Source organism: Cannabis sativa, chromosome 6, assembly GCF_029168945.1.
Source record: "Cannabis sativa cultivar Pink pepper isolate KNU-18-1 chromosome 6, ASM2916894v1, whole genome shotgun sequence".
In the NCBI taxonomy this organism is placed as follows: Eukaryota; Viridiplantae; Streptophyta; class Magnoliopsida; order Rosales; family Cannabaceae; genus Cannabis; species Cannabis sativa.
The window spans coordinates 73,342,393-73,355,542 of record NC_083606.1 but is presented as its reverse complement, the minus strand read 5'-3'; the positions used below and the strand labels follow the sequence as shown (position 1 = coordinate 73,355,542).

The following is a 13,150-nucleotide window of genomic DNA, read 5'->3' as shown; positions in this document are numbered from 1 at the left end:
TTAAATTAAAAATTTAGCCCACAGGCAATTTTTGTTTAATAAGATTTCATATTTAAGCATGTTTATTCATTGGTAAAAACATGATTCATTTAAACCTCAAAACTATAAATGTAATTTTATTACATTACTATTCATAAATTTCTTCTATACGAGTAGAAATTTCCAAAATTTATTCTGATAACTTCATCTAAAATGTACAGTTTTTACTCTATAATTAAGAAAAATAAATCACACTTTATTATCACCAATAAATTTTAATTTATTGTGTATGAATTCATTCTAATAGTTAATGTGATTATTAACACATAGTGGATTATTTTAGATTGTTATTCCACATTCATAAATTTCTTGCAAGGTTTACAAATAAACCTAAGAAAGTCAGTAACTGTGAGCAAATCTTATCCACAGACAAGATAAGTTCTCACATTTAGAAGTTTAAGGAACAAGCAATATAGTAGTGGCTTTGTTTTAAAATTGGCAAAGACCTTTATGTTCCAAGATTCTATTGAAACTTGATTTAGACACATTAAAAGGTCTTTACTACAAATGATGTCACTCATAAAGATATGCAAGTTCAATCTGACAATAAGAAATGTGTTATTAATAAAGAATTCTTCTACATTATAGCACCAAAAATTATGGAACATATCTCCATAAATAGAATAAATGTTAGTAAATGGTGGGGATCTTCATTACACTAGATTTTACTAACTTTATTTAGAACTTGTGTGAATTTCATTAAGAATATGTATTCCAACAAGTCAAAATCGGTGCATACTAGAATTCTATCATATTAGAAATCATACAAGTCAATTAATTTTGAAGACATGGACTCAAATTTTGCATCTCTTTTTTAACGATTATTCACATAAATAATTTTTCTACAAAAGTATAGATTTATATGTTTCAAAGACATTTAAATCTTAAGTAGAGAAATGGTGCATTTTGCATATTAAGATAGTGAGATCAAATATAAAATGGAGAATTCTACATTAAAATTCGTGAGTATGGATAAACTCCCAGTCTATTTGCAAAGTTTCTTTAAAAGCATGGGTTCATTGCCCGATACATATGCTTGGTACACCTAAATTATAGTGTGTAACAGATTTAAGAAACTAAGCATTTTTTTTTTTTGGACATGGGGTGGAGCCTACATAGCAAACTCCAATCTTTCCTAAATCTTTGTCTATTGATACTCAACAATGGGGTGTACATATCGAATCGTGTTCTAACCAAAGTTGTTTCTCAAACATATTTTGAGTTGTGATAAGGTTGAAAACCGACTTGATGACATGTACACATTTTATAAATACCCATATATAGTTAGAGTACAATTGTCAAAGAAAAGATCTGGGCCCTAAACCATAAATGAGCATATTTCATTTGAAAAGCTATAAGGTTTAAGGGTTACATATTTTATTATCCATCTCACAACACTAGAATTGTGGAATTAAGAATTGACTTGATCAGTGGGAGTGATCAATCTAGGAACCTAGTTTCCGAGAAAGATCATTCATATTTTCTCAAACTTCCACCTCAAGTGTTAGATTAATTATGATTCACAACAACCCTCAAGATTACTGGTTATTGAGAATTCATAACTAATCATTAATAATCTACAAGTCATTGATAAAATTCTAATAAGTTAATTTCTAAAATAACATGCATATTGAACCATTTGCTCTTTTAAGAGTTTGTTGGTCCATCCTTAAGATGACTTATTAGAACAGTAAGATCAATGTATTCTAGTGATCACATTTTGTACAATAAGAGTTCAACTACAATATTAATTTGAGACACAAATTAAATTATAGAATGATAAAGAATTGAAGTTGTAGTACAATATGCCATGAATGAAGAAATGAATATCTTAAATAGCAATAAAGTTTATCTTTAGTAAAGTTGCCTAATGGGGTGGAGAACATTAATTAAGCATAAGTTTTTTCACCAATAATATTCATTAGGCAACATTGAGAAACATAAAGATATAAAAGAATATTCATTGCTAAAAAGTTCATTTTGAACTAAGAATCAATAACAAAGGAGATTTACATTCTCAATTGTTTTTATAAGAGATTCTATTATAGACCTTGGCATTTGTTGCTTGTTTTAATTCATTAATCAATTCCAAATAGTGAACTAGAGGAGAAGGTATACAGACTGTCATAAAGATTTTCCTCTAATAAGTGGTGAACATATGCAAGCTTAAAGTGTCTACCTATAGATTAAAACAAACATCTCACAAATTGGTATTATATCATCTTTTCCTTTAGGTTTGAAAAGAGAATTATGGAAATAATCATATACCAGAAGGTTAGTGGGAGTAATATTTGTTTTATACGTAGACAATATGTTACTTGCAAATGATGATAAAAGTTTTCTATATAAGTTGAAATAATTCATATCTCAAATTATTATTTTGAGATAAGGAATATAAATAATATATATAATTTTAATTAATTAGAGAGTAGCCACAGCATCTCTGATTAAATAAAATTATGTATTATTCATCTGATATAACTTTTATCTTTAAGTGTGATAAATTCAACTCGAACCAGCATCTGAAAAATGGTCTGGAATGAGAATAAATTAAGAACATTCATTTGCTTCTATTTTAGAAGCCTAATGTATGCCTAAGAGTCTGAATAAGACTTTGCATTACATTTGTTTCAGGATCGTTAAGTAGTATCAGAATAACTAAAGTTAAGACCACTTTATTTTTCATACAAAGTGATGAGGTATCTTTAAGATACTAAAAATTATATTCATACATATTTTAAGATGAATTGACCATCTGAAAATATAGTTAACCAATTAGATTCTAACATACTTCACTGGTTGTATTTATTCACGTAAATCAATATTTTATTACGTCCTTAAGATTACCAGTAAGTTATATTATAGAGAATCTTGATTGTTATTTCCACTATAGAAGTCAGATTCATTTATTGTTTTGAGGATACATCTCGTATGATGTATTATAGAGTTTCATAGTAGGCCTAGAGTTCAGAATTACAGTTTCATTAGGCCATTAAAAAAAATTTTGCGATAAATTCAGCTACAATATTTATGGCTAATAACTCTAAGAGTACTGGTCGAAGCAAGCATATCGACATTAAGTATTTAGCCATAAAAAGGCGTGATAAGTGGTCATTAATCACGCAAACTGAATTGGGTGATCGCATAGAACCTTGACTAAAGGCATGCCGCAACACAAATTCAAGGATTATAAAGTAAATATGGGATTCAGTTAACCCATATGCAGTTTTTTTATTTGTACAACCAAAAATTATTTAATTAAACTCTAATTTCGATATTTTCTCATATTTATGTGCACCTTAATTTCATCTGAGAAAATTATCGTAAGAGGACCTGAATAAACATAAGGGTTAGGGTTTATTCACTTAAGTACATTGCCACATAAAGTACATTGTTATATAGTAAATGTATTGTAATACATGGAAGATAATACTCGATTCATAATGAGGACATGTCGCTATGATTCGTATGTTTATTATATAATGAGGAACGTTGGGTTTGAATATTTTAGTTTAAATGCTGACCAAGTGGGAGAATATTAGAATATTTTATTTATGGAAATTATTTTCTAATTAAGGAAATGATTTTCTATTTAAGGAAATAAATAAATAATTGATTTTCTGTTAAATGAATATTTTATATTCATTAAATCTGGACAAAATCAATTATGTAATATTCTATATATGGTCAGATTTCTATATTCATTACCTGATTTGATTTCCTGAATTAATTGTCAAAATATTCTGACAATTAATGTGGCGTAGATACTGATGGAGTATCTCACCTATAAATATAGGGTCTCGGTCCCCGAGCTCCTCACTCATTCTGTTCATAACAGCAAATTCCATCTAAAGAGAGTTGAGAGAGCGAGGAAGCCCGATTACCCATGGTAGTCAATTTCCTTTGCAGATCAAAGCTTATGTGGGTTTGAAGCTCAAGAATCAATGGCTGGAGGTATTTCGATCCTTAAATTATAGTGCATATATGTTTGATTAATTCCGCACTTTATACTTAAACATATATATTTCAGTTTATACATATAAATGTCTAACAGTAAGCATAGGTAAAAGTATCAGGTTACAATTTGAAGCAAAAATAAAGTCTAAAATTAAACAGCTATGTTACTTTTTTTTTCAAATTAACACGTTAATTTGTGCAAAAATACAATCAGAACTCAACAAATTATACCAAAATTAAAAGTAAAAGTACCAGGTTACTTCCTAAAGCAAATATAAAATATAAAATTCAACAACTAGGTTACTTTTTAAATTAACACGTTACTAACCTAGGTATATTACTAATATAGATGTCATGATTTATTTTGTAAATGAACATGTTACTTTCTTCATAAAATTTTGTCATAACTCAATACATTAAAAAAAATTCAATTTGCAAGGTAGCAGATTATTTGCGTAAAGTAGTAAAGTCCAGATTTGAACATTTTTTATCTTCGAAAAATTATCCTTCTACTAATATTTGCAACTTATGAGTTTCAATGATTATTTTATCTTCCTTCCTTTTTCTTTTGTTTCTTGTAGTTTCTTCAATGAAGAAGTCATCAATTTCATTAGTATAATTAGCAAGTCTTTTAAAATTATGGTTACTTGATTGGTGGCTCACTTTTCGCTACTTGGTATGAGATCTCAACATTGTCCCAATTAGTGTTTATTTCATTTTTGATCAAATGAATTCCCAAGATCAAATAATGAACAATTATTTGGAATACGTACACCAATCACTTTGTAATTTGAGTAGCAGTTACTTTCATTCCACTCTTCTCCATAATGAATTAATGCTTTAACAAAATTCATTCTCCAAGAAAATTACAGGTGCCAGGTCACTTCCTGAAGCAAAACAAAAAAATAAAATTCATTTAACAAGTTACTTTATAAGAAATTTAAAATAACATGTTTCTTTCTAAAAAAAAAAATATAGTCTCAACACCACACACTTAGCCATATTCAAAAGTAAGGTACCAAGTTACTTTCAAAAGCAATATAAAATCCTAAAATTGAACTAGCAGGTGACTTTTTTCAAGACATAGTTTTTTTTTTTGTTAAAAATTGCAGTCACAGCACCACAAACTCAACTATATTCAAAATAAAGGTACCAGGTTACTTTCAGAAGCAATAGAAAACCCCACGATTGAACTATCAGGTGACTTTTTTCAAGACATGGTATTATTTTGTTATAAATTGCAGTTACAACACAACAAACTCAACTATTATCAAAAATAAGGTACCAGGTTACTTTCAGAAGTAATAGAAAACCTTACAATTGAACTAGCAGTGACCTTTTTCCAAACTTGTTATTTTTTTTCTATAAATTGCACCCACAACACAACAAACACAACCATATTCAAATTTAAAGTTCCAGGTTACATTTAGAAGCAATATAAAATTCTAAGATTGAACTAGCAAGTGACTTTTTTCAAGACATGGTATTTTTTTGCTATAAATTACAGCCACAACACAACAAACATAACCATATTTAAATTTAAAGTTCCAGGTTACATTCAGAGGCAATAAAATCCTAAGATTGAACTAGCAGGTGACTTTTTTCAAGACATGGTTTTTTTTGGCTATAAATTGTAGCCACAACACAACAAACACAACCATATTCAAATTTAAAATTCCAGGTTACATTCAGAGACAATATAAAATCCTAACATTGGACTAGCATGTGACTTTTTCAAGACATGGTATTTTTTTGCTATAAATTGCTGCCACAACACAACAAACATAACCATATTCAAATTTAAAGTTCCAGGTTACATTCAGATGCAATATAAAACTCTAAGATTGAACTAGCAGGTGACTTTTTTCAAGACATGGTATTTTTCTGCTATAAATTGCAGCCACAACACAACAAACATAACCATATTCAAATTTAAAGTTCCAAGTTACATTCAGAGGCAATATAAAACCCTAAGATTGAACTAGCAGGTGACTTTTTTCAAGACATGGTATTTTTTTGCTATAAATTGCAGCCACAACACAACAAACACAACCATATTCAAATGTAAAGTTCTAAGTTACATTCAGAGACAATATAAAACCCTAAGTTTGAACTACAAGGTGAACTTTTTCAAAATATGAGAGTTTTTTTTATTAAAAATTACAATTACAGCACAACACATTACTATGAGAACCAAAATAAAAACTTAAAATTAAATTTCCTTATCATTTTTCCTAAATAATATGTTAACTACGTCAAGAATGTAATCAAATTCAATAGTTTGTTACCTTTGTCTATTTTGACTTCAGATTTTATTGATTTTTTTCATCAGCAGTAGGAGCATGAACAATAAGATGAAGAATGATAATCACACCATAGGAGAAGGAAAGAAATCAGAGAGAAATTGGAGAATTCAAATGACCATAACAAAATTAATCACAAATCCAAATGCTGCTATGTTGAACATGAGAATTCCATTGACCTTCATACATTAAGAAACCTGAGATCAACCAGATGAGCTGCACAGAGACAAGAAAACCAAGAATTTCAGAGAGAAATCAGAGGAGAAGGGAAGAAATCGGAGGAGAATCGCAAGAGGAATGAAAGAATCGCACGATATAGGAAATCGGTGAATTTGGATATTTTGGGTGTGAATTTTATAAATGGAAATATCCTTTTATAAGTATTCTATTTTTTCCATTTTATAAGTTTTTTTTTTTCCAGATTTTAAGTTTTTTCATTAAATGTCCATATTTTTTAAAATGCTTTTAAGAAATTCCATATTTATAAAAAATTCCCTTAGAAGAACAAAGAAAAGTGTAGAGATATCATATCATATTACATATCAAAATTAGGAGAAGAAAATAAAATTACATTTTGTTTCATTTTTTAATTTTATAATTTCTCAAAACTCAAAATGATCCTAAGAAGAGAAAAGAGTGATTTAACAACATTTATAACCTCTTTTTCTATCTTCAATCTTTTTCTTTCTTTCTTTTTTTTCCCTCCACTCATGTTTTGATTCTCTTCAAAATAAAAACCAAAGCTTTAAACATATCTTCTTCAACTCCTAATAACTTCTCATTCTGAATCACTTTCCATACTCCCCATGGCCTTCAATCCTCTAGGTCTCTGCATCATCAAAATTAATCATTTTCCATCAATTTTCTCGGGAACCAAACAAGTTTGATTGAATTGAAAAAAGTAAAATAAAAATTTGATCTTTACACAAAAGTACCTTCTTTGAAGCCTTCTTTTCCCTAACTTCATACCTTTCTTGACACAAATCTGTTAGCCATGTACCTGGCATAACCAACTATAAACACACAAACACAATTCCAATGTCAAAAGTTTTGGAGTAACCAACCGAACCAATCGAACAAGATCAAAATTTGAGCCGAAAACACTTACAAGTAAACTCTTTTGAAGGAATTTAGCTCTTTTCTTAGGTCTTTGAGGAAGCTTACACCCTTTCATAGCCAAGAAATCCTCTTCTTTCTCTTTACTTGATAACGAAACGAACAATTTTGGCCAAACAATCTTAGCCTTGTTATCTCCATTTTGACCAAAATGGTGAAGATGGTGAGGATGATGTTCCAATCCCAACATCTTCCCATTCTCATCTAATCCCAACGAACCCCTCGTCGTGTAGTATCGATCTTCCTTCTCTGGCGATGTCATCGCCGATGATGATTTTCGGTTGTTCATTGGAGAATTCAAACTCCTATTACAACCAAAATATTGAATCATAAGCTAACCATTTAATACCAAACAACAAAAGAGTAAAACAAAGATTGAAACTTTCTTCTACTTTCTTTCCTGCACTTTCTTAGTAACCAATCAAGGGGTTCATTTCAATGAAATTAATTTGGGGAAAAAAAAAAACCAATTCATCTAATAACAAAAATCAGACTTTCTTCTACTTTCTTTCTAATATTTTCCTATCAACCAATAAGGGTTTATCTTTGCTAATTCAATGAAATTAGTTTGAGAATAATACTAATAAAAAAAAAAAAAGAGTAACTTATCTAATAATAATAGCCATCAGAAAAAGCAGAACTTCCATACAAATAGGAGTTGAACTTTCCATTTTCTCACACTTTCTCAGCTACCAAACACGGATTTCTCTCTCCTTCTTCAATGAAAATTTAGGGAAAAAAAAACTAAAAAAATCAGACCTGGTTTCCTTTTTCTTTTCAATCTCCTTCTAGATTCCTAAGCTTTAAAAATCAAAACAATAAAAAATACTAAAAATCAACAAAACAAAAACAAATATAACAACTTTAGATTCAATCCATTTTAGAGAATAAAATAAATTAAAAAAAAAGGTTTATAATTACTTGTTGAGACGTTGCTGTAATGGTGAAGAATCTTTAGCTGAAGATAACAAACGAGAACTAATTTTCTTACTATCCAAACAATCTGAAGGAGATTTCCCATTAAAGTTTTGATCTTTCTTCACTTTAACACATCTAAGCCTTTTTCTATTACCCCACTGCAACACAAAATCAGTCTCCGCCGCCGTCGGTGCCGCCACAACCGTCGCCGCCGACGACCCTTTCTGGCTCTTTCCTTCCTTTTCCATCTCTACTCAGAAAACAAAAGAAACCCATGTAAGATTTTCCCGGGAAAACACAAAAGAAAAGAAAAAAACAAGGTTGAAACTTTATTTTCATATTGAAATGAAAGAGAGTAACTTACCTTTTAAGATCTATTCAATTTTCTCTCAGATTATCATGCAAATGAATGAAATTAGTAATGACCCAGAAAACAAGATCAGTTTATATTAAAGAAAGTTCCTCTCTTTATTTGATTTTCTTCACAGAAACAAAATTTTTCTCTTTTAACTTTTTTCCCGGGAAACAAACACCGCAAAGGAAAGGAAAATCAGAAAATAGAGATGAGAGATGATTTACAAGTTGATTGAAAAAGTTGCATTCTATGGCGGCAGTAGCAGAGCCACCACCACCACCACAAAAAAAAAAACTCTTTCAGATGAAAAAAAAGGAAACTTTCTCTCTTCAGAAGAGTTTTCCGGGAAAATGAAGGAAACCCAGATGAGTAATTTCGTGGAAAACAAAATGAGAGAGAGAGAGAGTGGTTGTGTCTGATATTTTTTTTTTATTTTCTCTGTTATCTTCACCAGAAGACTCTGTTTTTCTGTATTTTGTGTATATATATATCTCTCTTTCTCTCTCTAAATTCACCTTTGGATTTCTCATTTTGTGGTTAGAGACAATCTCCACCGTTGGATCAAAAATGGACGGTTAGATGGGGTTTCCCTCCAACTGAATGACTTTGGTGCTCTTTGGTTGGACTATGACTAATGGCTTGGGTTTGGAAGCCTTTGGTGGTGTGTGTTGGGGTTTGGGATTTTTCCCTTTTAATTTCTTTTATAAAAAATATATAATTAATTTTTAATTGTTTGTTTGACACGTGATAGAGACTTGTGCACGTGATGCTGTCTATGTCATCATACGTCATCTTTGTATCTATTTTTTTGTCCTAGAATTGAATTTAATTGAAAATCAATCCAATTTGGATTCTATTTCTTTTTTTTTTTTTTTGATGAAAAGCGTTTATATTATAGAATAAAGTTCAGTTAGACCTCACGGTCGTTACAAAATAGAGCATCCGGAATAGAAGAGACCGGTAGAGACCCATACATCTGATGGGCGAAAGCCCATCTAGCCACATTATGAGCGGCAAAGTTACAAGTTCTACTGACATAAGAGAAAATACAACTATCAAAAGAAGGAGAAGATTTAGTACAAAATGAGATATAGTTCACTAAAGCCCAATGCGAAACCTTCCCATTGATGGCATCGATGACTACCCTCGAATCATTCTCCACAATAACAAACTTATAGCCGGAATCCAAAGCGATTGACACCGCCAAACAGCAAGCCGCAGCTTCACCGCACAGAGCATCCGAGAACTCCTCCCGAGCTGTGTGAACTCTAAGCACTCTGCCGAAATGATCTCTAGTCACTACAGCAATACACATACTTTCCAGGCCCACTTTCACATCACAATTGAGCTTAATCCAGTCCAAAGGAGGAGGGGACCAGGCAATTGGTAACACAGGAGTGGGACTAGTGAGCAAAGAATCATACATATCTGCATAGGAAGTACAAATAATATCAAAGCATTTGTTAAAATCAACAGGGCAGTTATTATGGATCTTGTCATTACGCACCCTCCATAAAGTATCCACAATAATAGAAGCATACAAGAAAATATCATCAACATTAGCTCCTTTGTATTTAAGATCCCAGATGAACTTGACCCAATCCCAGACGCGAATACCCGTGTCACAGACCGGATAGATACCCCAAGGAGAAGAACGCCATAAGTGTTGAGCCACCTCACAGGAAAGAAATAGATGTTCAACAGATTCCTCACCACTTCCACAAAGGGGGCAGTTTGTGTCTGCTATTTGGAATCTGCGAGCGATCACAGCTCTCACCGGGAGAGCGTTTGACAAAATACTCCACCACATAATCTTGTGTCGCTCCAGGATTTTGCTATTCCACAGTTTGTTCCAAAGCTTTGGGGCGACGACACAGTGTGGAGCTCTTTCTAAAGCTTGGGATAGATACGCTGATTTACTCGTGAACTGTCCACTACTTTCCAGCGTCCACACCCATCTATCAGGGCCCAAACCAGAGGGGTGGCCCCCTTTCAAGATTGCCGCAACAGTTTCATGATCAAAAAGGCACCTCAACTTTTGTATGTCCCATTGACCATTGTCAAGAATAAGCTCCGCCACTTTAATTGGGTTAAAAGGCCCATCCCTTATTCGTTTCGGACAGAAGTCCTTCAAATGTGGAATCCAAGGATCCGACCAGATGTTCGTCGATTCGCCATTAGCAACCAACTTGCAGGCTCCTTTTTTCAGAATAGAGGTGGCCTTGACAACACTTTTCCAAAACCAAGAGTCAGAGTTTTTATACCTGCAAGAGAGGAGATCTTTTCCCCGGAGGTACTTTGCCAACAAAACTTTAGAGCACAAAGATTGGCTCCCATTTAAGATACTCCACCCCCAATTGGCCAAGAAAGCCTGGTTCATTTCTTTTGTTTTCCGGAACCCCAATCCACCTAAAGATTTAGGGAGACAGAGCTTATCCCAAGCCTTTAGGTGGAGTCCATGGTTTCCTTTCTCGAACCCCCACCAGAAATCTCTAACCAAACTATCAATCCGATTAACCATCCGAGAGGAGAGCTTGGTTGTTTGCATTGCATACATAGGCAAAGACAATCCCACAGATTTTATAAGTGTTGCACAACCCGCCTTTGACAAGGTCTTTGCCTTCCAACCCTGAAGTTTTGACGTTAGATTGTCTAGGATAAAGTTGAAGTCAGCATCTTTCTGTCTGGATCTGAATAAGGGAAGACCCAGATATTTTACACACCCCTCAGGATAATCAATTCCTAAGGCTTCCTTGATATCTCTACGCATGTTCTCCGAGGTATTGTTACTGAAGAAAATTGTCGTCTTAAGCTTATTTACCTGCTGGCCAGACCAAGAGCAGAAATTATCTAGGCAGCTCCAGAAGCCATTTGCCTCAGTTAAGTTGGCTCGACCTACCAAAATCAGGTCATCCGCAAAGAAAATATGGGATAGAACAGGGCCGCCCCTACTAAGAGTAATACCTTTAATGGAGCCCCGGTCAAGGGCGTTATGGATTAGTCTTGAGAGAATTTCAGCTGCTCAGATAAAAAGATAAGGGGAGAGCGGGTCTCCTTGGCGGAGACCGCAAGTAGGGTTAACTCTACCTACTTGCCCTCCATTAAGGCATACATTAAGGGTCGTTGTAGAAATGCACTGAGAAATCCAATGGCGGAATTTCAGAGGGATACCATAACACTCTAGAACATGGTCAATGAATTTCTAGCTCAACCTATCATACGCTTTAACCAAATCAATTTTGATGGCAAAGAAACCCTCCTTACCTCTCTTCCTATTAAATGAGTGAATTATCTCCTGAACGATGACATTGTTATCATGGATATTTCTTCCCGGAACAAAGGCAGCTTGGGTTGGGCAAATTATGGAAGGGAGAATGGGTCTAATTCTGTTCGCCAAAATCTTCGCTATGACTTTGTACACCATATTACACAGAGAAATGGGCCTGAATTGGTTGGTACGTTTAGGGTTTTGGACCTTTGGGATGAGGACAATATTGGTGGCATTGATTCCTCTATGCATATTACCGTTCTCAAAGAAGTCAAGTACCGCATCACAGAAATCAGATCCAACAGACTCCCAGTAGTGCTTGTAAAATAAAACTGACATCCCATCAGGACCCGGGGCTTTATGATTGTTCATTGCAAAAAGAGTTCTCTTAATCTCGTCAGTGCTGGGGGGCTGACAAGTTGATCCAACTCCTCAAGAGAGAGGCTCTCCTGAATCAGACTAGCGCAGTTGTACTCCTGGCTAGTAGCAGCCTCCGTAAAAATACCCTGGAAAAACTCAGTAAACTCCCTCCCAATGGCCTGGCGTCCAGAGATCCAGACGTTATCTCTATTCAAAATACTCTCAATAGCATTTCGCCGGCCTTTAATAGCGGCCGAAAGGAAAAAGAACTTTGAGCACTTATCCCCATCTTTGAGCCACGAGATCCTGGCCCTTTGCTTCCAATAGATTGCTTTCCTTTCCCTTGATTCATTGAGTTCCCGGCGAACTTCACATTCCTGCTTCCAATTTCTAGATCCCGCCGGAAGACTCTGAAGAGAGTTGAGCTTATCTTCGAGTTCCTTAATGGTCACATCAAGTTTACCAAATTGGGTTCGATTCCAGTTCAGAAGCGCCACCCGTGTAGCACCAACTTTTTTGAAAATTCTCGCCGGTGCCCAGGCATGATTGATAGAGTTCCAGGCACTATCCACTACCAGATTACTTCTAGAGTCACGAGTCCAACTTTCTTCAAACCTAAAGCACCTTTTATACTTGGTCGCCAGACCATTCGACAGAAGGCATAAGGGTCTATGGTCAGAGTTGCTAGTCTGGGACGAACATAAGATAGCCCTGGGAAATAAATTGAGCCAAGCTCCATTCACTAATCCCTTATCTAAAGCAGATTTCACATGATGCCGTCCAGATCGATGATTGTCCCAGGTCAAGATGTCCCCTTGGATCGGCATATTTATG

At 33.7% G+C, this 13,150-nt stretch overlaps 2 protein-coding genes across 3 annotated transcripts; both read right to left on the bottom strand.

The window, feature by feature from the left end:
• Positions 1–6,814: 6,814 nt before the first annotated feature.
• LOC115725476 (uncharacterized) lies at positions 6,815–9,338 on the bottom strand. 2 transcript variants are annotated; one of them, XM_030655011.2, is made up of 5 exons: positions 8,698–9,338; positions 8,337–8,583; positions 7,408–7,720; positions 7,235–7,312; positions 6,815–7,128 (listed from the first exon to the last, which is right to left on the bottom strand). In XM_030655011.2, exons 2-5 carry the CDS (start codon positions 8,579–8,581, stop codon positions 7,078–7,080), a joined length of 687 nt encoding a protein of 228 aa, XP_030510871.2. In that variant the 5' UTR covers positions 8,582–8,583; positions 8,698–9,338; the 3' UTR covers positions 6,815–7,077. The 2 variants fall into 2 exon arrangements, with proteins under 2 accessions (XP_030510871.2, XP_030510872.2); XM_030655012.2 differs by having other exon boundaries at positions 8,337–8,586; positions 8,698–9,166.
• Positions 9,339–9,598: 260 nt separating this feature from the next.
• On the bottom strand, positions 9,599–12,328 carry LOC133039432 (uncharacterized). Its single transcript, XM_061118336.1, has 2 exons — positions 11,953–12,328; positions 9,599–11,583 (listed from the first exon to the last, which is right to left on the bottom strand). The coding sequence occupies exons 1-2, from the start codon at positions 12,326–12,328 to the stop codon at positions 9,599–9,601; spliced, it is 2,361 nt and encodes a 786-aa protein (XP_060974319.1).
• Between the last annotated feature and the right edge of the window lie 822 nt (positions 12,329–13,150).

Coding starts and splice junctions, on each gene's coding strand:
- LOC115725476 (XM_030655011.2), bottom strand. CDS start 8,581: ATGGAAAAGGAAGGAAAGAGCCAGAAAGGGTCGTCGGCGGCGACGGTT. Junction 7,721..8,336: donor TTACAGCAACGTCTCAACAA/GTAATTATAAAC, acceptor TGGTTGTAATAG/GAGTTTGAATTCTCCAATGA. Junction 7,313..7,407: donor TCCTTCAAAAGAGTTTACTT/GTAAGTGTTTTC, acceptor GTGTGTTTATAG/TTGGTTATGCCAGGTACATG.
- LOC133039432 (XM_061118336.1), bottom strand. CDS start 12,328: ATGAACAATCATAAAGCCCCGGGTCCTGATGGGATGTCAGTTTTATTT. Junction 11,584..11,952: donor CTCATTTAATAGGAAGAGAG/GTAAGGAGGGTT, acceptor TGATTTTGGTAG/GTCGAGCCAACTTAACTGAG.